The sequence below is a fragment of the Hippocampus zosterae genome, chromosome 9, assembly GCF_025434085.1.
Source record: "Hippocampus zosterae strain Florida chromosome 9, ASM2543408v3, whole genome shotgun sequence".
In the NCBI taxonomy this organism is placed as follows: Eukaryota; Metazoa; Chordata; class Actinopteri; order Syngnathiformes; family Syngnathidae; genus Hippocampus; species Hippocampus zosterae.
The window spans coordinates 25,166,435-25,190,543 of NC_067459.1; the positions used below are offsets into that span (position 1 = coordinate 25,166,435).

General features: G+C 51.6%; 3 protein-coding genes across 4 annotated transcripts in view; 2 read left to right on the top strand and 1 right to left on the bottom strand.

Annotated features, from left to right (window-relative positions):
- The window catches only part of eogt (EGF domain-specific O-linked N-acetylglucosamine (GlcNAc) transferase), a 93,308-nt gene that overhangs the window by 13,136 nt on the left and 56,063 nt on the right, over positions 1–24,109 (top strand).
- tafa4b (TAFA chemokine like family member 4b) lies at positions 1,559–11,757 on the top strand. The gene is made up of 4 exons (XM_052076479.1): positions 1,559–1,664; positions 2,724–2,879; positions 7,456–7,580; positions 9,771–11,757. The coding sequence occupies exons 1-4, from the start codon at positions 1,559–1,561 to the stop codon at positions 9,780–9,782; spliced, it is 399 nt and encodes a 132-aa protein (XP_051932439.1). The 3' UTR covers positions 9,783–11,757.
- The window catches only part of LOC127607805 (chemokine-like protein TAFA-1), a 55,106-nt gene continuing 52,324 nt past the window's right edge, over positions 21,328–24,109 (bottom strand). Inside the window, exon 5 of one of the 2 annotated variants that reach the window (XM_052076478.1) lies at positions 21,328–22,309. In XM_052076478.1, coding sequence (XP_051932438.1) covers positions 22,292–22,309 — 18 coding nt within the window. In that variant the 3' untranslated portion in view covers positions 21,328–22,291. The remainder of the gene's footprint in view (positions 22,310–24,109) is intronic. The other variant, XM_052076477.1, reaches the window with a different exon arrangement.

Genomic DNA, 24,109 nt, shown 5'->3' on the forward strand with positions numbered 1-24,109 from the left:
GAGGGCAGTAGCACGACACCGACCGCTCCCGAGCGGGTTCGAAGCCGGCCGCTTTGCATTTACAGAAGGCAGAGCGAAATCGGAACGGCCCGGGATGAATACTGAAGGATGAGAGAGGGGAAGACATTTCCTTAGGAATGCAGATCTGTTGTTTTTTACTCCGTAGGCGGAGTTAGTCGCTTTGGAACGAGAAGTGTGCTGACACACACTTCAAAGGACGGATTGCAAATTCACCCTCGGATTTATGGAAAATCGCTCCCGTTGATGACTGTTTCTCTGTTCGTGTTGACCTTGCGAGCAGGATGTGTGTAAACGTGCGTGTGTGCGCGCGCAGCATGTCCAAATGTTTGAGTGATGAGAGTGTTTCATCATCATCACCGTCGCCATCTGTGGTTTTGGGGCCCCTTGCATGATGACGAGTCTATTTTTTTGGGGTCAGGAGCCTCCGTTTTGATGAAAAATGTCAAGAAGCGCACATCCATCACCATCCATGGGTTTGTGTGTGTACCGTAGCCACCGTATGTGTGTGTGTGGAATGTGCAAATGTGAATGAGAGCTGTGTGCACCTTCATGCGAGGCCATTGGAGGTTACCCGGGAACCCAAGGGCCTCTCTTTGACCTGCTGTCTGTGTGGCTTGCTTCTTGCAGGGGCGAGAAGCAGGAAGAGGAAGAAGAAGAGGGCGGGCCAAAGTGTGAACGTAAACGGCGATGGCCCCGTCTTCTTAACGAGGCAAGCAGGTAAATGGCAAAGGTCGCAGTCGGGAAGGGATGGAGAACATGCTAATTGCGACCATTTGACTGATTATCGATGCATGAAAAAAGCAGCAAATGTGAGATCAGGCTAAGGCAGGCATGTCCAAAGTCCGGCCCGCGGGCCAAATCCGGCCCGCGGTCGAATTTCATCCGGCCCTTGGCCCCCCGTCATAAAATCAGTGCCGTCTGGCCCGCAGGTTGGGCGCAATGGAACACATGTTGCATTGACTGAGGTCTCGTAGACTGGCGAGTGATGTTTCATAGAGTACTGCTTCCCTCTAGTGGCTAAATGAGTAATAGCATTCACTAAATGAGTAATAGCATTTAGACACTAGAGGGCATCACTGACGAGTTAACAAGACATCACTCCGTGTTTATATTGACTGATATGTCATATTTCAAATTCCTGTTTCAAATGAAGCAAAATAAATTCTTAAGATTGTTGAAATTAAAATAAAAATGGAAATGTGAAACAGACTGGCTTACTAAAATTTGTTGAACAATATTGTTGTTCAATGTAAAGAATGTCAGCCAAGGTCGGCCGACATTTTACCACATAAAATCTGGCCCCCTAGGCAAAAAGTTTGGACACCCCTGGGCTAAGGAAACGGTCGTAAAAGAGATTCCCCCTTTTCACTTTTTGACATCTGCTGATTCCCCCCTCGCGTTGTTGCTATTTCTTCCCAGAACAATGTCGTGTTTGCCGTGATGTTTGGCCTTCAGTGTCCAAGTTGTAATGTGGCCTCGTGCCCTGTTCCCCTCCTCTCTTCCTCCTCCATGGCTTTTGCCCGTCCCTCCTCGCAGGATGGAACTGTCGGTGTGGCCTTTGCGGTTGGCCTACCTGGTGGCCTTGGCCATGCTGTGCGTTGGCCCCGTGGCCGCCGGCGACCGCGACCATCGAGGATCGACAGGTAGGCCTGGCGTCCGAGTCCTTTTCGCAAATACTGCGCCAGGTTGAGAATATCCGGTCCGCTGACAGAACGTCAAGTCGGGTTTATTTGTGGGTCGCAGGGTCCGCAGTTCCCAAAGATGGTTGACAGACACTCATGTCAGAAGCCCAAAACCCAACACGGGAAGAGCTAAAAAGAAACTACAACAAATAAAAAGACGCGGACGGGCAGGGCGGGGCGACCTTGAGAAGGAGCCAACCTCAGACCTGTGAGGCGGATGTGCACGGCGCTTGGCGGCCACGCCGAATCAAGCGCGTGAAATTGTCCAATTTCCTCTCCGACTGGCTGTCGCGTCGTTTGGAGAGGATTGACGCGAGCTTGTTGGCTGCAAATATTAGAACTCCAACGCAAAGTGATTTCAGCCTAAAAAAAAAAAATTAAAACATTTCGGCTCTTTTTTTGGGCATTTATCTTGAATCGATAAATGCTCATTTTGGGGGTGGAGGAGGCGGGGGGGAGCTTTGGCTGATTACGTCACCGAAGGCCTCAGATCAGGGCTCTTAGATCCTTTTCTTCGAGGGCCGCTGTCTTGCCACTTTTCCGTTTTCATGCTTGCCGATGAGCCTCAATTCCTCAATTGTGGAATGGCCTTCATCATGTGATGAGACAAAAAACACTGACAGCCCAGACGAAATATTGGCCAGGAGAGATGAGACCATCTTCTCCAAAAAGGCACACACGGCGGATCGGGGACTTGTGTTGGCTTCACGCTCCAACTGTAGTTCTTTTAGCTGCCACGGGGTGGCTCCAGAGTTCAGAAGATGCTGTGCGGGACGAGTTGGCAAGACATTAAAACAAAAACAACAAATAGAAGCGTCTTTTCAGGTGGCAGGATGTGAAAGAGATGATTTTTCTGCTGTCGTCGGTAGACCTGACGACAGAAGAAAAAAAAAAGATGCTTTTTTTGTTGGCTGTGAGTCGCGCCGCTTCGCGAATCGACCGGAAGCAAAAGTGAAACAAGAACGACTATATCTGGGGTAGCTAATGTCAGTCCGTCTCTCTCGACGTGCCCGCGTCCAGTCTCCTACCAGGTGAAGCAGGGGACATGCGAGGTCGTGGCTGTCCATCGCTGCTGCAATAAGAAGAAGATCGAGGAGCGCTCCCAAACCGTCAAGTGTTCCTGCTTCCCAGGCCAAGTCGCCGGCACCACCGCAGCTCGTCCCTCGTGTGTGGAAGGTCAGCAACAAACGCAAACACCTGATCACAACTTCTTCTGTTTTGGCCGAGCGTAAATCCTCGTCCGCCTTTGGACAAACGCCGGTGACCAGGAAGGCCACACACACCTACAGTACATATAAGCCCCGCCCCCCACCCCAAATCGGTCGATGTCTCCGAAAACTCGTCCCGATCGATGACAAGTACTGTTGTCAGCGGCTTACTTATGCAGTATACCCGCGTGCCCCCCCCCCCCTGACGGCGGCTGGATAAACGGAGGGAAAATCTGCGTCTGCGTGACAGTCTCTTGCTTTATTAGAATTGGTCAGTAGCCAAGTATAACACACACAGCAGCATATCATGGACAAACCGGACGTTGGAACAGACCCTTCAAAGTAAAACAGGAAATAATTGAGAGCATATTTGTCTGTTCACAACAAGTACGCTTGTGGTACATCCGATCTCCTCTCGGTCATGTATTCATTCCATTCATCTTCAGTACCGCTTGATCCTCACTAGGGTCGCGGGGGGTGCTGGAGCCCATCCCAGCCGTCTACGGGCAGTAGGCGGGGGACACCCTGAATCGGTTGCCAGCCAATCGCAGGGCACACAGAGACGAACAACCATCCGCACTCACACTCACACCTAGGGACAATTTAGAGTGTTCCATCAGCCTGCCACGCATATTTTTGGAATGTGGGAGGAAACCGGAGCACCCGGAGAAAACCCACGGTGGCCCCGGGGAGAACATGCAAACTCCACACAGGGAGGCCGGAGCTGGAATCGAACCCGGTACCTCTGCACTGTGAAGCCGACGTGCTAACCACTGGAATACCGGGCCGCCGGTCATGTATTTATTTTATTTTATTTTTTCACTTTCCTCCTGCATGGGAGTGCTTGGGTGTCGCTGTGTCATCTGTTTCTTGTCGGGTTTCACTCCACCCGTGCGAATTCTTGTCATGCACATCTGGTTACTAAATGATAAAGTCGAGCCATCTCCAACTAGGTCACGCGGGATCACTGTGCGGTCCACTTACGATTTGCCGGAGACTTTGAAATTGGCTGCTCGTCTCGTGTACCGCGGAGGCGTGTTGTTTGGCCGTGCGCGTGTGTGTCGTCTTTCTTTTCAACACCAGCATCGACCCTATCGACGACACACACACACACACACACACACACACACACATGAGCCCGTGTAGGCCCGTTGCGTGCAGAGTCCCTTTGTAAAGTATTCATGGGCAAACACTCAGGCAGTCTGCGCCCTCGTGTTTTGCCTTGCGCCGGTCCTCATCCATCCGCCGAAGACGCGCAAACTATTTCAATGGCTGTTTTGAAGGAATGAAAGGATTCTCGTTGTGTGTTTCCGTCTTGCGATAATGAGGCTTCCGGGTCACGGAAGCCCCCGCCGCATTCAACTTGCGGAGCAAATGAATCACACGACGACATCTTCCGTTTTCCATGTGGACGTTCGAAGCGAGAGCAAACGGTCTGACCCTTGACTCACTTCCACGCGCTCGAGTGACTAATTGTTCGCTTTTCATCATTCACATCAAGCACTTGGGGCCAATCGAATGCAGGCTCGTTTCCCCCCTCCATTAAAGTGGATTTCCCGCCGCACCCCCCCCATCCCCAAGGCAAAAGCGCCTTCTTGTCTGCCTCCGTCAGTTCCACCTCCCGCCGAGGGGGGCGGCAACGTAATACCCTCGCTTCCGGTACGGTGGAGTGTCATGGCGACGCCCGTCCAGCCGAACAAATCAATATAAATCCGTCTTCACTGGCAGGCAGTGGGGGCCCCAGGCACGCGGCTGCACTTCTCACTTTGTCCACATGATGTCACAAACGGGACAATGAAAAGGGCCGCCGAAAGGCTGCTTGCAAATTCCACACGCTTGCTTTCCCGAGCCAGGCGCAAAGCAAATGTCTCTCCGTGATTGACATCTCGCCATCAGCGGGTGGAGGCGCGATGCTGTCGGCGGCCCCGTGGCCGAAAACAGCTGCGGGCCTCACTCGGAGAACCTTGAGGCATTCGTGGAGGCCCTCCCACCAGGAATAAATAGCTCCGTTCAACATTTGCACCCTCGGCAAAGAAGTTTCCTGTGCCCTCGTTTGGCACGTTGAACATTTTTTAAAAGTGGTATTAACTCACCCGGCACGAGGCCGCGACGTAAACTAAGCGAACCGCCAACCTGCAGAAACCTCTTTTGGATTTCCCTCATCATATCACAATGAGGCGGCCCGGTAGTCCAGTGGTTAGCACGCGGGCTTCACAGTGCAGAGGTACCGGGTTCGATTCCAGCTCCGGCCTCCCTGTGTGGAGTTTGCATGTTCTCCCCGGGCCTGCGTGGGTTTTCTCCGGGTGATCCGGTTTCCTCCCACATTCCAAAAATATGCGTGGCAGGCTGATTGAACACTCTAAATTGTCCCTAGGTGTGAGTGTGAGCGTGGATGGTTGTTCGTCTATGTGTGCCCTGCGATTGGCTGGCAACCGATTCAGGGTGTCCCCCGCCTACTGCCCGAAGCCGGCTGGGATGGGCTCCAGCACCCCCCGCGACCCTAGTGAGGATCAAGCGGCTTGGAAGATGAATGAATGAATGAATGAATATCACAATGATAACGGCTTCGCCGTCCGTCACGGCCCTAAACTGGAGTCCAGATGGAAACTCCTCAAGGGTGGTGTCACCTCCTAAAGGGGGGAGTGTCGATCCCCAACGTCGCTGATTGACGCGTGTTGAATGTTTTGACACAGCGCGCCAGGTCACGGCGCTTCGAAATGACCCCGTCCCATTCTAAACAGTTCAATGAGCAGCCGCAATTGATGACGGCTCACGTTTGCATTCTCGCCTTTCCTCGTTCAGCGTTAGGTGCCACTTGGGGCCACTTGGGGGCGCCCGACTTGAGTTCCCTTCCCACTCAGCAAAGGTGCGAGATCGAGGGGTGACCGGCCGCGGCCTTCGGCCTGAAGTGGCTTCGTACGAGGGTCATTCCGGTTCAGGAAGCGGAAACCAAATGACTCGCAACGTTTTTATTCATCAATTCAAATGAAAACAACAAATAAACCCCAGACTGACGACAATGATCGTGAAAACGTCCTTTGTTTTGGTCTTTTTCAATGAATATCAGACGGGAGCTTTCGGGCTTCGTTTTTAAATGATTTGCCGTGACGTTGCCGTGCGTCCGTACAGAAGAAGGAAGACCGAACCGTGGTTGCAGAATCAAATTTACTTTTTTTTCGACAAATAGTCTCTCTCTTAAAAAGCTCAAACTAAAACAAAGCCCTTTTGAAAGAAAAGTCACAAAAACGATGAAATGTTTTTTTTCATCGATTAAATGGAGAAAATAAAAAGTGACTATGATGGATGAAATGCCAAAGTATTCCACCCCCGGTTGAGACGGAGGCCGTTCCATCTTCCCCACGACCCGACGGTGTCAGTCAGGCGCAGGCGCAGGCGCGTACAGTCGAAAATGTCACGATGCGCCGCAGGGACGCGAAGCCATGATACAAACATGTCACGTGTTGAGGCAACGCTGCAAAATGACATCTTGGCCCGAATGTTACGTCACAGACAACAACCGAAGAAGACTTGACCTCACCGGCTGAGCAAAAACAAAGGCCACAAATCGATTTTTGGATCATGCAGACGCATGACAAGAGCGCGATCGGGAGTTTGACTTGGCCACCGCATTCTATACGTTCCCCGTTCCTTCCCTCAGAATGAGCCGCCGTTGAAAATCGATCCGGCGCCGCCGGCGTCCGATCCGATCCAATCGGGATGCCGCAGGCCGAGCTCCGGAGGGCATCCGTTGTTTTTTTTTTCCGGGCCTTGAGGGGGCAGCGGTTGGCCGACCGCGCCCGCCCGCCCGCCGCTCTCCCGCCTGGGAGAAGTGGCGAGCGCGCACAGGCCATTAGCTCTTAATAACACTCAAAGCGCCATCATCGGCGGCATAACGGAGACGTTAACAAGCGCATTACACAGCCGTTGCTTTTTACAAGCGCATCAGAACGGACCGCTTCCAACGTTCGTCTCGCTGGCGATTCTTTGATTTCGGCGCTGCGCTCCCTCGCCTCGATTTTCCAGCGGAACACTCCACGACGGATATTCAGCTTCACTTTTGAGCGCTCCTTGGCGGAATAGCCGTCCTCCACAAAAATCCTTCATTTCCCCGCTACCTCATTTTCCACTCGATATGTTTTGGAGTCACACACGTCCGAAGCTGAATCGGATCTTCAAAACGACTCAAAAATGAGCCCCTGAAGGGGATGCCGGAGTAGGAGCGATGTGCACCCTATTTCTGGTACGGGCCAAAAGGCATTCTGGCCCAATTGGAGAGGCTGCGCGGAAGATTGGCCCACTCCAAAGTCAAAATATTTTCAAGTCAGCCCATTCAATCATCCGCCCATTCTCCCAAGCGTTTCACCTTACGAGGTCCGGAGACCCTTTGCCAGCCTCCAGCAGGACGCGGGGGAAGCCTTCAACTGGTCTCGGCACGTACTTATTTGAATGGTGAAATGTTTTTGCAGTGTTGCGTCTAAAAATCGTCCCCATCTCAAACTGCTGTCTTCTTTGTCTGCCGCTTTTCCCCGCGTCGGCTTCTTCAGCCTCCATCGTGGCCCAGAAGTGGTGGTGCCAGATGCAGCCGTGCATGGCTGGAGAAGACTGTAAAGTCTTACCCGACTTGACCGGCTGGTCCTGCAGCACCGGCAATAAAGTCAAAACCACAAAGGTGAGGGGGTCTGTGTGTGTGTCAGGTTTGCATTTTGTGCGCCCTTGCCTCCCTGTCCCTCTTTTGCTTGTTGTCCGTCAGTGTAAGGATGTGACTGTGCGTAGAGTAAACGGAATTGATCGCCGTTTGGCAGGACCAAACGATCCTAACGCACACAGCTTTGAAAGACAAAACCCCTGCGTGACATCACGTGACCGCAGCACGTCTCGCAAATGCCTCCACCCACAACGCGGTGTTTCTTTCAAAGGATATAAGTCAGACGTATTACTTCAGCCTAGAGGTGTTCCTCAAGGATCAACCTCGGGTCCTCTTTCTTTTATTTTTATGAAAGGACTCCCCCCGCCTCCTCAATCTGTATGTTTTCAGACCACTCTGTCCGATTAAACCTGATGATACTGTTATTTAGACATCAAAGCGTTCTACTTTACAAATTCAGGAAACTTTATTAACCAAAGTAAAACACGTATGATGCTTCTTGGTCGAAGACGGAAAACTTCATTCTGCTTTAACTTCTTTGCTTTTGGCAGGCTGATTGAACACTCCAAATTGTCCCAAGGCGTGAGTGTGAGCGCAAATGGTTGTTCGTGTCTGTGTGCCTTACGATTGGCTGACAACCGGTTCAGGGTGTCCCCCGCCTACTTGCCCGAAGACAGCTGGGATGGGCTCTAGCAACCCCCATGACATGAATTTTGGTGCAGGTGTTTTGTTCAAAGCGTTATTTCACATTTCACGCCGGGAAAAAAAAAAAACCAGACCGCCTACGTCCAATATAAGTCAACAATAGTGATGGAAAATGAAAACGATACACAGCGGACACCTGAAAATCAATGTCGAGTCTTTGATCGGACTAACCTGGGAGGCGTAGGTTTGAATCTTCCTCGGCGCTCCCTGCGGAGCGTTTGGCTGAACACAGGGTTGCAAGGTGCCACCTACAAAATCATTTTAGTTTCAAGACCTATCGGTACCCAGTAACCTCATCTAACCTCGAAACATCCCTTCAAAAATAGACTTTGTAAATATATTACGGACGCCCTTTCGGCTTGGACCAACATTTGATGCGGCACAGACAGGCCTTGATCTTGAACGCAACATAGTCTTTTTTTTTTGCTTCCTTCTTTGCGCAATAGCTCGTCGGAATTCATGTCTGGTAAGCGGAGCCTCTTCAAAATTTCATGACCGGCGCATCATATTAGCGCTCATCTTGAATGAAAAAAACCCAAACCTGCACAAAAACCTATTTCGAAGGGGCCTCGACAATTAACGCCGAAACGCAAAAGTCGAACATCAGACCACATTCCACATGCGACGCCCAATCGACAAAAAAAGTTCCCAGGTGCCGACGTGCGGGAGTTAATTTGGGCCGCGAGCGAGTCTCTCGGCAGAGCGGCCGCACTTGATTTACACCCGTGCCGGGAGAAAGACTTGCGAGGCCAAGAAAGCGCGCCGGCGCCATTTGAGTAATTTCTCAAGAGATGGCACAACAGCACAACATCTGTCACATTCATTAGAACGCCTTATGACCGGGGCCTTCCGCGGAGCTTTTACAATTAAGCCTCGTAATGAAGTTGCTAAGTAGGAAAGAACGAGCAGCGCAGGCGACCGCAGGCGCAGGATTTAATGACCGCGGGCCGAACGACAACTCCGGGACCCGTAGGACAATTCTCCCCTTTCCTGCGTCCGCCTGTTTTGGCCGAGCGGGGGAAGGGGAGCCGATAGGCGGGCATTCATTTATAATTGTGAGGGGATTTGGGCTCACTCAACTCCCGCTCGTGAGACTCTGCGCCGGATGCGGGCGACGATTGCCGCAACCAGACGTTGGACTCCATGGCAACCGTTTGGAGGCCACCGCTCTCGCTCTCGCCCTCTCCGTCTCTCGTTATTGTCCGGCATTTCTCCTGTGGCTCGCGACCTCCCTTTGCAACCTCAACGATGCCTTCACGGCCATTAGCGATTGTCGCCGCGCGGCTCTCTAGACTCCCACGCGGCGTCGGTGTGCTAGCCGAAGATGTACGCAACGGTGGCTGAGCTGAGCGCTTGCAAGAACGCGGCAAGGCTCTTTTAATAAGGATTGCGCCGCGAGACGGCACAGCTCATCAACGTCTCTGACCAATCGTTGCTCTCGCGCTAAATCGCGCTAAATTGCGCTAAATTGCGCTAACCTCGGCTAATGTTTCCTTTTTCTGCCTTTAGGTCACACGATAACAAGAGACCCCACTGGAGCAACAGGAAACGTGTGGACGACTTGTATCAATTTACGATAAAGGAGGGGAGTGGGCAGGGGGGGGGGACTTAAGCGCTATCATGCTGTACCCGTGGCCGGCCAATAGGGGTTGCCCAGGGTGTACGAGGACTGCAAGAAGTGACTGGAATGTTCACGCGCCGAATTCAATTGTGAAGACTGAGTGAGCGTTTCAAAGTGCGTCTTTCAACCGAGCGTTGGCGGAGAAGGCCAGCGCCAACGCCGCGCGTGGTGCCCCCCCCCTGCAGACCTTTTGTCAACTCGTAGAGCTCATCTAGCGCAGCCAAGAGATAGCGGCTCGTAGCGAGCAAATTAGGCTGCGATGGCTCCCGTGGGCCAAGTCGCCGCCAAAAAGACTGTTTGGCCAGAGCCAATTTGCAGTTCTCATTAGGAATTGCCAGTGTAGCAACATAACTGCATATTAAAAAATTCATGTCTGGTATTTGCACGAGTCGAAACCTTTTGGCTGCCGTTTGTTTATTGCCGGCGATCACCCGGCGGAAGGTTTCTCAGACCGGGAAAATTGGGCGTCCAACATCCGACATTGCGGGTAGGCGAATCCGCGAGATGGGCCGGAAACGTTTGGACGGGCGCGTCGTCGAGCAACTTGGTCTACCTTCACGAGAAACCGGAGGCGTTTTTGCGCCTGCGCTGATTCCGCCCCCCCCGGAAAGCTTTTCCGCATCAATATTTCAGTGAGATGTGCTGAAATAATTGCTGCAGTTGAAGCCCTTTTGCAGGCTTTTCCCGGAAGGCTCCGTCGCCGTCGCTGCAATGAGGACAACGGCACGCACCCAATAAGCTATCTCGCGTTTCATTCCCTGCTCCTCTTCCTCGTCCCTTGCTTGCCACCACCCACCCCCCCACAGCCCCCACTTCCCACTTTGACAATGCAGTGAGTTAATTTTGCACTGAAGATGCCCCGGCTGGATGGTCGTTCCTCGCGTCCAATGGCGAGGCTCTCCCTAAAAGTGCCGATGCGAAGGCGGGGCGGGTCATGGTGTCTCCCGCTTGGCCCCCCCGGGGACCGCCGCTCTCCGGATGAGACTCTCGCCTTTCAGCCGCGCCGCTTTATGAGCCATGATAAATCTGCAAGAGCCCACTTTGTGCCCGTCGCCTCTCCTCTGCTCGTCTCAGCTCTGCGCCAGAGGGAGCTCGGAGGAAAGCGGGCCTGCGAGTGGCAAGACGGCGCCGCGTTCTCATTACCGAGGGGCCGGCGGAGCGCCCGGCTTCTCTCGGGAGCGCTGACACGGAATATTTTCAACCCCCCTTCTTTGCAGCAACCGCAGCTTTGCCACGTTAGCCGCCGTTCTCAGCAACAGCTGCGCCTTCGCAAACGGAAGAAGGCGGACTTTCTGGAGTCGGCTTGGCGTCGGGGTCATCCGCGTGGTCGGAAGCGTCGCCCGCGCTGTAACGATGCAAATGGACGGTATCTATGGCAACCATGTGAGTCAGCACAGCGTTCAGCGTCAAATCAATTTCTTACTGTAGACTTTGAACAACAACTCGAGAAACATGGACCCCTGTCGAAAAATAAGTTACAACAAATGACAGCGGTTACAAAAAAAAACCCTTCCAAACAAACGGGAAAACCAGTCGGAGCAAAAGTGTCCGCAAAAGGCACGGACTGTATATGCGTTAATAGTTTGACGCCAAACCACGACAGATACGAAACCCAAACTAGAGCCACGCCCCAAACGCACTTCCTATCAAAATGCAAAAAGGAGGCGAGCAGCCACAAAAGAGAATTCAACACAAATCAGGAGTAAAGTGAGGAACAATTGAAATATAACCGGTGCAGCTCTGGAGGAAACGCCCACCGCTAAAAAAAAAAGCAGAACAGAATCGTAACAGTTCCATTGCCCAACTCAAATATTTATCGAGGTTTGTTGCCTTCGCTGTTAAAAAATACAAAGTTGAGTGAACAAAAAATGTCAATGTGAATTTTTTTTGGGTGGGGGCGGGGACAAGCAACTTCCTTTGTTGTGCTAACATTGTTGCCATAAATCTGTTTGGCTTGCTCATTTAGTGAAATACAATAAATAAGAACAATTTGATTGAAAAATCGATTTGGAAATATCTTCGAATCGTTCTCTATTTCTGATTGACATTTCTTCAACTTGAATGACCGTTTTAACCCCCGAAAAGTTCAAGTTGTGTTTGTTTGCTTCCAAACCTGAATGCGTCCGCCCTAACCGTGGAATGACTCCGTTTCCTGCCCGTAGCTTCTCTTCCTCTGTCTGTGCTCTTCTCTCACTTTCCTGACCCCCCCCCCCCCCCCAGAGGTTTGAGGGCGAATGGCATCTCTTCGCCTTCGTCCTACGCGCTCTCTCTGCAGCAAAATCAATATTTGAGGACAATTTGCAGCGCTCCCCGGTGGCTCGCGTATGGCGACGCAACCTCGGCTTCGGCTACTCCGGACACGGATGGTGTCAGAGAACCGTTTTAGAAATCGACCCCGAGGTCAAGAAAGACTTCACCATCGCATAAGTTGGCGCGCCATCGCCGGTACCGCGGCGGCGGCGCCGCCGTTCCTCTTTTTGCCCGTTTTTGGGGAGGCGTTTCGGATTCAGCTCAAAAAACGTGCACCGTCTATACATCCGTCGGCGGCGGCGCCGCCGTTCCTCTTTTTGCCCGTTTTTGGGGAGGCGTTTCGGATTCAGCTCAAAAAACGTGCACCGTCTATACATCCGTATGCTCACTTGGGCATCAAACGTGAGTTATCGCTATTCGAAATATGAAAAAAGATGTTATTTACTCCGAGCAAGCAGACCGGCGGCTTTCATCTTCATGGCTGGGCGTCTGCTGTGACCCGGACGCCGGAAGACACAGAAGCAATCGCGGAGCAAACGACGGCGCGATAGCATGCTAATGAGAGGGAAAAAAAAAACCTGTCGACAAAATCAAAGCCACACAGCATCACTCCCACTGAAAGAAAGTCCAGGAGCGGAGTCTTTATTCAGGAGCGAAGTCTTCCAAGAGAGAACTTGCATGGGCGCACTCCGCTAGTCTATTTATTAGCACATTGGTCCAATTTGTATCCACATCGTGCTCGTCCTCCAACTCGAAGCCTGAAGAGTCAACAGAAAGCGCATGATATGAAAGGCGACCTTCGAGAATGCTTGAATGAAGGAAGGAACAAGCGCACGCCATGGAATCTTTTGGTCTGCTCAAAGGAATGTGGTCATGTGGTCTGGTCAGAAAAGATCCTTTTTCCTTGAGCAACCCAAATCAGAAAACCTTTATTTGTCTCACCATGAAGAAATTCACAGTATAAATAAGCACTTTGGAGCATTGCCACAAGTAGGCGGGGGGGGGGGGGGGGGGGACTTTTGTCCTTCCAGGTCTGCCTGACTGCCGTTTTTGTTTCCTCAATGAGCAGCACGCATTGACAGACGGTTGATGTTGTTATTGCCGACTTTGAAATTGAGCTCATCCCTTCCAGGTCCGGATTGCAAATCAACACGAAGCCAGCTTTAACCCGCAGCGCAGAAAAACATCATCTAAAGCAAACGTCGGCGCATTCGCGGCTTTTATCCTCATTACGCTCGCTCAGGAGCATAATTTGGTCGTAACGGAACGGCGGCCGCGCCGATCGGAAAGTCGTCAGCTGAAGCTGCGAGGATTAATTGCGCGAGCCGCGCTCTCACGCTGCGCCCGATGTGACAAAAGCCCATTAGAATTCAATGACACCCTGCGCAAAAAAAAACAACAAAAGAATCGGAGGTGGCGTTCTTCTGAATTTTGCAGGAGCCCTGCAAAGGGCTGATATTGATGGCGGAGCGAAAAGGGATTGTCGAACGTCTTCCTCGGAGCGGCTCGCTCCGGCCTCGCCGCGTCATCCAAGCGGCTTATCTCTCCCAAGCAATTAGCCACTGGAGGCTCTATTGACCGCCGTCTTTGTTCCAGCGACAGGCTCCATTAACGCGGCCGCCGCCCGGCAGTCTTGGCGAGGCGGCCCGTGTCGGGGCCCATGTGAACAGGACTGATAAACAAGGAGCCCCGCGGTGCACGACACGGGAGCGCACCGCGCGCGTGCGCACCAAGCGGCCGTTATCGTCGGTGGGGTCGGGCAACGGCGCTTTGCATCCCCGATCTCTCGCCTATCGTGAATGGCCGCCGGCCCTTCGTTTGGCAACGCGTTCCTCCCTCCCTCCCCCCTCACCGGCATTGCGATTCATGGGCCCGCCTTTCCCGAATGCTTGCCCTCCTCTCGGCAACCTTCTTCGGATTTCCCTGCCGAGCTTCCGTTTGGAACCCTGCGAGGACTCTTTGGGGCTTTGCGCCTGAAGTAGTAGTCAGAGATTTGAGTGGGTGGCCTTTCCCCTACGAGAGACGTGCGCTTGTTTGGCATCGGGTGGGCGGGTTACATCATCCGGTCGTCCGCCTTACGGTCGCGCGTTCCTTTGCGCTGACACGGGGGACAACGCGCAAAGATGGTCATCAGAGGAAATTAGCTCAGTCGCCTTGAAAGCGCTCGCTTCTCACAATAGCCACTGGCCACACTAAATCCCGAGCCTGTCACTTTGCAGGGGTTGACGCCGATTATTCTCTCAATCCGCCTCCAAAGCAAATTGCATTATTGCAATTATATCCATTGCGCCACATATTGTGGATGACGCGAGACAGCGAAAGAAGGAGAGGGAAGAAGAAAGATGTCAGCGAGAAGGGCTTTGGGGCACGATCAAGCTCCCCAGCGTCTTTTGCTCTTACTCTCTCTTCAAAAAAAAAAGAAAAAAGAAAGGATGACCATGTATAGTAAGGCGTTTTTAGCCGAAAAAAAACGACCATGTAAAGTAAGGCATTTTTGGACAAAATTTTTAGCCGAAAAAAACGACCATGTATAGTAAGGCGTTTTTAGCCGAAAAAAAATGACCAAGTATAGTAAGGCATTTTTGGACGAAATTTTTAGCCCAAAAAAATGACCATGTATAGTAAGGCGTTTTTAGCCGAAAAAAAAAATGACCAAGTATAGTAAGGCGTTTTTAGCCGAAAAAAACAACCATGTATAGTAAGGCGTTTATGGACGAAAAAAACGACCATGTATAGTAAGGCGTTTTTAGCCGAAAAAAACAACCATGTATAGTAAGGCGTTTATGGACGAAAAAAACGACCATGTATAGTAAGGCGTTTTTAGCCGAAAAAAACCGACCATGTATAGTAAGGCGTTTTTAGCCGAAAAAAAACGACCATGTATAGTAAGGCGTTTTTAGCCGAAAAAAACGACCATGGATAGTAAGGCGTTTTTAGACCAAAAAAAACAAAAAACGACCATGTATAGTAAGGCATTTTTGGTCCGAAAAAAACGACCATGTATAGTAAGGCATTTTTGGTTCGAAAAAAACGACCATGTATAGTAAGGCGTTTTTAACCGAAAAAAACCGACCATGTATAGTAAGGCGTTTTTAGCTGAAAAAAACCGACCATGTATAGTAAGGCGTTTTTGGATGAAATTTTTAGCCGAAAAAAAACGACCATGTATAGTAAGGCATTTTTGGTTAGAAAAAAACGACCATGTATAGTAAGGCGTTTTTAGCTGAAAAAAACCGACCATGTATAGTAAGGCGTTTTTGGATGAAATTTTTAGCCGAAAAAAAACGACCATGTATAGTAAGGCATTTTTGGTTAGAAAAAAACGACCATGTATAGTAAGGCGTTTTTAGCCGAAAATTTTTTTTCGGCTAAAAACGCCTTACTATACATGGTCGGTTTTTTTCGGCTAAAAACGCCTTACTATACATGGTCGTTTTTTTGGGCTATAAACGCCTTACTATACATGGTCGTTTTTTTGGGCTAAAAACGCCTTACTATACATGGTGGGTTTTTTTCAGCTAAAAATTTCATCCAAAAACGCCTTACTATTCATGGTTGTTTTTTTTGTCCATAAACGCCTTACTATACATGGTCGGTTTTTTTCGGCTAAAAACGCCTTACTATACATGGTCGTTTTTTTTTTAAACTAAAAACGCCTTACTATACTTAGTCATTTTTTTTTCGGCAAAACACGCCTTACTATACATGTTCGTTTTTTTTTCGGCTCAAAATTTCGTCCCAAAATGGTTCCATGTGGCGTATGTGATCTCATTGCCACGCCATTAGCGGCACTGTTCTTGTTTGCGAGTATGCCCTTGCGTATGTTCTGAGGCGTCTCTCCGAAGTCACTCCATGGACCCAATTACACTTGCTAATGATGTGGCCTGTTTACAGATAAAGCCCTCCGCTAACGATGAACGCGGTTGACGGATGCGGTCCGCAAAAGCGATTCCGGGCCTCGCTTTGTCACAGCTCAAAGGACGGATCATTCGTTTTAAGCCCGGCCGCCGCTTTTACCGCCGAGTAATCACTCCGAAAGCATCGTTTTGCTCGGGAACCCGTCGGAATGATTTCTCTGCAACAGACGCGTTGGCAGCTGTCACGCCTCTTTGCTGCCTTTTTGCAGCAATGTGAAAAAGTTGCTTTGCTCCCCGAGATGCTCATGGCACCGTCTTCCATCGCGTGTGCTGGGATCTCAATAAAAATGTCAGCGGAAACCCAGGGCAGTGATGGGGACGATCCGACATGCTTGTTCGGTGGCTTTTATTACAAGAAGAAGACGAGCTTTGTTTGACAAGAAACGTTTGTTTCACATTTTCTTCCCCTTTACACCAAAGACACGGTCGACGGTCTTTCAGCATTGTGCCAGCATGGGGGCAAAGTGGTTGGAATGCCACCGATGGAAATCTGTCGCTAGCGGCTACGCTAGGAAACATAATTGAGTCGCTGCGAGTCGGTTGCTCGGGACAACAAACCATCCATCCAGTCAGGAAGCAACGATGATGGGGACTCATTTTCACCTGGCTGCACGTCCGTTTTGTTCAGAGGAGAGCTCGTTTGCAAGGCAGGCACTTTAAAGGTGGCGGCCATGATTTCCAGGGGGCGAGATACTGGCGGCGTTGTCGATTGGGGCGAGAGACGGCTCTTCGTATGGACGTTTGTTCCTGAGGACCAGGGCTCCTCGTGTTTTACAAATGCCACGCGCCGCCGAGTCGGGCTCTCCTCACTGCGAGTCATCCGTTTCCTCGCCACAAATCAAATTAGCCCAGGCTCGATTAATCATCAGACGGGGGCACCCTGTGAAAGGGGGGCTGACACCTTATTAATTCCCTTAATTACATCTTGTAGGAGGCTTCAGAGTCTGGTCCTGTCGAATGATGCCGCCTCTGACTGCCAACTCAACTTGGCTACACAAATTATTTGTGCAAGCGGGGGGGGGGGGGGGGTTTAAAGGGATTTGATTTGGCATCAGCAAGTGTCTCCGCAGGGTGTCCGGGCTCTCCCTTAGAGATAAGGTGAGAAGCTCAGTCATCCGGGAGGGGCTCCGAGTCGAGCCGCTTCTCCTCCACATCGAGAGGAGCCAGATGAGGTGGCTTGGGCATCTGATTCGGATGCCCCAGAGCGCCTCCCCGGTGAGGTGTTCCGGTCATGTCCCACCAGGAGGAGACCCCGAGGAAGACCCAGGACACGCTGGAGAGACTATGTCACCCAGCTTGCCTGGGAACGCCTCGGGATCCCCCGGGGAGAGCTGGAAGAAGTAGCTAGGGAGAGGGAAGTCTGGGCTTCCCTGCTAAAGCTGTTGCCCCCGCGACCCGGCCCCGGATAAGCGGTAGATGATGGATGGATGGATGGATGAGCAAGTGTGATGAATGCGATTAAAGCAGAGGTGAGCTTTCAAGGTAAGCTCGGCGGCGGCTCGGGGATGGGCTCCAGATCACCCGAAACCCCGCACTTGGAAATTCAGCGCTCAACTTTGATAAAATGACATCTCGTGTCCATTTTCCCATCCGCTTCCATCACGTTCATCGCTCATCGGGGGCAATCGACAAACGCCAACGGAGCCGTCACGCCGTAACAATATGTCCCGTTTGTATCGTCAAAGCAATTCTGCCGCTGCTCAAATTGGGGGGGGCGGAGAGGCGCAGAGTCTTCGATGACGCGGTCCGGACATTCATTTATAGCCAGGTAGGGGCAGGCCGAGCGCGTTTAAATGCCCCGAGTGCCGATATGTGAAGTGAAAGCGGCGGCATGGGGCCCCGCCCCCCCCCCTGCATGAGCCGGCAGCGTGTCGTGTAAAAGCGTGTGGCAATTTCAATTTCTCACCCGGAGAAGCTTTCAAATACATTTCTTTTCCTATTGGCTTAACATCCACCACAAAGGCCGCTTTTCATGCGTCGTACGTCAAACGGCGTTGTTCAATGCGGCCGCCTTTTGACAATAGAATAGAATTTGTGCCCCGAGGGACATTTGTATTCACGCCCAACGCTGTTCAATATGAAGTCAGTCGGTCCGAGCGGAAAGATACGCCGCGACCTTTGCCGAAGTCGATGCTGTGCCAAATGGTGACATATTATGGGCTTTGTGCAGCGGGACCTACTGGGATGTGAATTATGCAAGTAAGTAAGTGTGAGGAAAGACGGGGACGAGAAACGTGTTACCGTCGCGGAAGAAAAAGAAAAACAAATTTCCAACTGGCACAGCGCTGAAAAAAAAAAAATACAATTACGACTGCGGATGACCTTTTCGAACCCAACAAGTCCATCTTGGAGCTTTGCGTTGACCATGAGAATGACTATGGTCATTTCACAATGATCTCGGTCATCGGTGATTATTTCAGCACCTTTTAAGGCAGGCATGTCCAAAGTCCGGCCCGGGGGCCAAATCCGGCCCGCGGTCGACTTTCATCCGGCCCTCGGCCCCCCGTCATAAAATCAGTGCCGTCTGGCCCGCAGGTTGGGCGCAATGGAACACGTGTTGCATTGACTGAGGTCTCGTAGACTGGTGAGTGATTTTTCATAGAGTACTGCTTCCCTCTAGTGGCTAAATGAGTAATAGCATTAAGAAACTAGAGGGCATCACTGACGAGTTAACAAGACATCACTGCGTGTTTATATACGTCTTCCACCGCCGTTAGCGTCTTGAGCAAGACAGCATCGTGTTTGTTTGGGAGGATCAAGGCGGCGGGGGAGGGAATACGAAAGAGCAAAGCTCTGGACAGTCACACCCATCGAAATTGCTTTCTGCTCCGTGACATTCTCGCCCACGGAGATGATGATGATGATGATGATGATGAGGGGCGTTGAGCTGCGCCGCCTCGCTTTTGTTGCTCAAATCCATGTGCGTATTAGCACCTCCGTAGCGGATTACGCTAAGCCACATCAAATGTCACTCCGGCACTCGGATACAAGCCCAGAGAACAGCTGTGAGCTCTCGCCCGTCTCGGTTAAGCAATGGCGCCCAATCACCCTTTTGCCTCCAAAGGGTGACCATCAAACGAAAGGTCGCGCCGTCCTCTTCCGGTGCATAAGCAAGCTCGTTTCTTTCTGGACGTTGTCAAAAGTTTCCACTTGCCAAGAAGTGAACTGTTTTTTTTTTTTTTGCTGCGTGGGCCGCTTTGGACTGACGGTGAAAGTTTTCTGTTTGCGGAAAGCCGCCCGAAGGCTGCGGACTGTTGCTTTCACGACTTCTCCAATGTTGTGACCTCTGGAAAAAGTCGACTCTACCTCCGTTTCGTCTTCACCACGCTTGCCTGCCAATGACCAGGAAGCCGAGGTCGGAAGCTCGGTAAAGGAATACGAGACTGGAGATATGCCCAAAAGCGCTTCACCAATACTCGGGAGAACTTCCTGAATGAAAACTCATTCCCTGCCGAGGATTTTTTTTTTTTTTTTAAAGAATCCAGGCATTCAGTCCCAGATACGTCTTGATGTCATGAAAAAAACAACAGCAAATGACACGAAAAAGGAAATATTCTTGACATTTCATCTCAAGACCTTTTTTTAGCGAGCACTCGGAAGCCATTTTGCTTTCCAAGGGTGCTCCATTGATGTCTGATGTGAGCTCGTCCGCATGGCAAGAGCGACTGAGAGTTCGCCAGATCGCGTGGCGCTTAAGATTTGGAGAGTTTGCCGGGAACTAGAAAGTTGAAAGGCGAGCGGTCGCGGGGGGACCCATCAAGAGCGACATTTTCCAGCGGTGGCAATCAACTTCCACGCAAGCCCGTCATTAATTCCCAGCCATGTGCCTGCGCCACCCGTGCTCATTAAGAGTCGCGGGTGAGCTGGAGCCATCGGCGGCTGATTTTGGGCCAGAGGCGGCGTAAACCCTGTCACGCGGTTGCTAGGCAACCCAGGCCCTTCTTCTTTTCCGAAAGGTTTGCGCTCATGCAACCGGATGACATCCGTTGGCCGGGTCCTGTAAACGTTCTTTGGAAAGGCGCCAATGAAGTATGAGCATAACGACTATAATTGCGCAACGCAACTTTGACAATCATGCGCTCGCCTAAATTACAGCTCGCGTGAAGCAGCCGACGACGCCGACGACGACGAGATAATGACGTTTGGATGGCAAGAGCGCTCCAAGGGGGAGGGAGGGGGCAAAAGCTCTTGAAGTCAGACGAGCATTTCATATCGTATTTGCGTCGACTCTGCTGAAAATGGAGCGGGGGCCTCCCTCGGCTGCAAGCCTCCGTCTTTTGGGCATCCAGATCAACATTCATTCATTCATTCATTCATTCATCTTCCGAGCCGCTTGATCCTCACTAGGGTCGCGGGGGGTGCTGGAGCCCATCCCAGCCGTCTCCGGGCAGTAGGCGGGGGACACCCTGAATCGGTTGCCAGCCAATCGCAGGGCATACAGAGACGAACAACCATCCACGCTCACACTCACACCTAGGGACAATTTAGAGCGTCCAATCAGCCTGCCACGCATGTTTTTTTGGAATGTGGGAGGAAACCGGAGCACCCGGAGAAAACCCACGCAGGCCCGGGGAGAACATGCAAACTCCACACAGGGAAGGCCGGAGCTGGAATCGAACCCGGTACCTCTGCACTGTGAAGCCCACGTGCTAACCACTGGACTACCGGGCCGCTCCAGATCAACAATGCATGAAAAATTCACCGAAAATCGGGGCCGGAAGCAAGAACGCGGCTTGATTTCTGACACGGGGCCCCCAAACACTTGCATCAGCCTCACAGCGAGACACCAGCCAAGCGGTTTCTCTGAGGCGCGGTGGCCACATTCATCTCTTTATACGAGACGAGAAAGCGTCAACGGGCCGTCGTTTGGAAGCCCCTCCTACTCTGACCACTTTTCAGCAGAATTTGTCACATTGGGAAAAATGTAGACAAATTCTGCTCTCACGTGAGCAGGCGAGGGCTCAATATCGAAATCATCTCGTCGTTGGCCCGGCACCAGATTGGAAATCTTGATTCCAATCGCCCGGATGAATCGTCCAATCGCCCGTCCTGATCAAAGCGGCCTGTGAGCATGGGAGTGGCCTAAGTGAAGCGCGACCCAATTTTGGTGTGTCCACGCCCAGGAGCCACACCGCCACGTGTTGATGCCGACCGCTCATTCGTGCTAGCAAAACGCCTCTTTACAACGCGCAAAAGACGCCATGCTACGACCAGTCCCGTGGTCATTTTCGTCACGCGTCCGTCGCCGCAGGTAAAGGAAGCCGCAGACTGCGAATCGCAATGGAAAAGCATTTTTTTATTTCTCAGGAGGCTCTCCCCCGCAATGTCCTCGGATCGCTCCGAGGGCATGACGGTGCATTTTTGTCTGCGCTTGTCAATACCAGCGCTCTGCATTTGGGAATCTTGCACCTAAATTGTCGCGGCAACACTGCAAAAGGACCGCTGACAGATCACACTCACTTATTTTCATCTTTTTCAGGACAAATGAAGCCGTCGCAGTTATGCACATCAATGTCGGGCTTTTCACTTGAATGAATTGCCGTATATGGATTTTATTTATATCGACACACACACGCACACACACACACACACGCAAACGCACACGTGTCCTTCCACACAAAGAAAAGTAGAGCTGGAGAATGAATGTACATGCCGTCAAGGTCAAGAAGTCAAATCCGATGTTCCCGAGTGGCCACAAAGGTGTCGGCCATCAGGGCGGAGCTCGGAGTCCCCTCAAAAAGAAAAATCTCAATCCACTCCTGATAGGCTGCTCACGCTTCCCCACTTCGGAGGCAGTCCCGAGAAAAGCCGCCTTCGGAAAGCAAGTCCGACACAAAGGCGGCTCGAGAGAAAATGTCCTCGGGGTCATTTCCCGCCTTTGTGCGAGCTATTCCGCGTCTTTAGCCTCTGGACGGACGTGCGCGGTCAAAGTCTTTGCATCACGTTCAGACGACCTCAGAATGACCCCGACCCGGCTGCCTCGGTTCAAGCGCGCCGCACCCAGTGAGCGGGAAAAGGGTCGACCGAACGGGGCTCCTCCATCAAACGGGGGGGGGGGGGGGGATTAGTGCGGGTTGAAATCCTTGGCGCGGCGCCAGCAAAGCTGTTTTATGGAGCCGGCTATCCGTTCTCTGGTCCCGGGTAATCCGGTCGCCGGCGTTTGGATGTCATCGTTTTTACACCGAGAAAGGGGAGCCGAGGAGAAAAGGGCTGGCGCAGAGTCCTGCCAAGGGAGCTCCTCCTTAGGTCCTGGGATGAATCTGCAACGCAAGGGAGCAAAGGAGAAGGTAAGCTAAGCACACGCACGAGTGCTTAGCTAGAACAAAAAAGGACAAAAAGTGTACACGGATTAGGCCCCGAGGAATCGCTCTCACAAACAACGGGAGTCTTTTGAACCGTTTCCTGCTGATGCGGCGCCCCGTCTCGCCTCCCGCTGCGTCCCGCAGTTACTAAAAACAGACGGCTCAGACAAAAGGAAACAATCTCCAGGAAAAAAAAAAACAACAAAAAAACGCACAGGCTGCTTCCAGTCGGAGCTGCGCGCGCACAAAGGAACGTTTCGCGGAACCGTCGCGCCTCTGCCTGCGCCGTCTCGCGGAACCGTCGCGCCTTCGCCTGCGCCGTCTCGTAAACCAGCCAAACGCAGCCGAGGCTTTTTCCAAACGGCTAAAATGACTTTGGGCTTCTTCACGAAATGCCAGCGGGGGCCCCGCTCGACTGTTAGCATCTGCGAGGCGACTTAGCTCGGAGCTAAGAGTCCGCCGAGGCTGATGTCTTTCTTCACCACCGGTTTTCAAGCCGCGAAGCTCGAGCCGATTCCGCAAGGTGGGAAAAGAAAGAAGCGGAGCAAACGCGAGTCGCGGCACGAGCGCAAACGTGGTGGGAAAAAGGGTCACCCGTTGGCTTGCCGCGTACAATCACATGATATACTCCGAGCTCGGGAAGGCGGAGCAATCAAGGTGTGTTTTCACATCGCTCGCTTGCTACAAAAAAAATATTGAAAAAGCGTGTTGCCATTTTGGGGCTGAATCCCAACTTGAAGGATTTCAAGCCTCCATTGTATTGATTTTGGAGTCACTTTTCACGTCTTTTCTTTTCTGTACTCATTCTATTAAGAACGCACCTGGAGGCCCACGCGCGCACACGGAGCCAATTCTTAAATGTCACAATCTCAAACAACAACAGTGCGGCAGTGACATTTGGAGGCGGCTTTGGCAGGTGTGCGCGCGCGATTGAGCGAGGTGACGTTTGAGGCCGCACTTCGGTAAGCCGCCGAGGCTCAAATCGACGTGCTGCAGACGTTACACGCCCAAAGCCGTAAAAGCGTGGGGCTGGCAAACGGAGTTTTACGCATGTGACGGTCCTCGGGGTTTCAAACAAAGAGGTTGGAAGAGAATTTCTAATGGAAGCTACTTTGCTCAATTTCAACCCACTTTCCAAAAAAAAAAAAAAAAAAAAGCTCCTCTCCGGTTGTACGTCTGCCGGCAGGTCTGACAGCTGGGCTCCATTTCATCCCTGAATGCTTTATTGCATCAACATGTGCCCTCTGGTCCTCCAAAGAAATTTGCATCACGTGTAGAAGAGCCGAGTCAACTGTGACATACTGATGGGGGGGGGGGGTTTTAATTATTCTTTTTTGGTCGGCATCAGACAGTCGGGCTACTTTGGTCTCAACCTCTGCCACGATCTTATGCGTTGTAAAATTGTCCTCTAAGATTATCCTTCGGTGCGAAGCGTGTTAAGAATGGCCGCGTCCGAAACATGTCGGGGTGCTCATTTGACTGCGACGACAATGGAATGCGGCCATTGGCGGATAAATCATCTTTTAAGACGTGAAACGTTTTGGAAGCTGCTCCACGGCCTTTCCGTGCACAAAAAAAAAAAAAGTCTGTTTTGTCTTGTCTGTCTGCTGCTACGGAGCAAACAACAAGCAACATCCACAAACAGAAGGAGAAAGACGCATGTCAGGCGCCGGGCGGCCAATCTCTAGCAAACGAGCGCCGCCGCACTTTGCGCGCTTGCAACCCGCCGTTCCATCAATCCTCTTGTGAGAAAAGAAA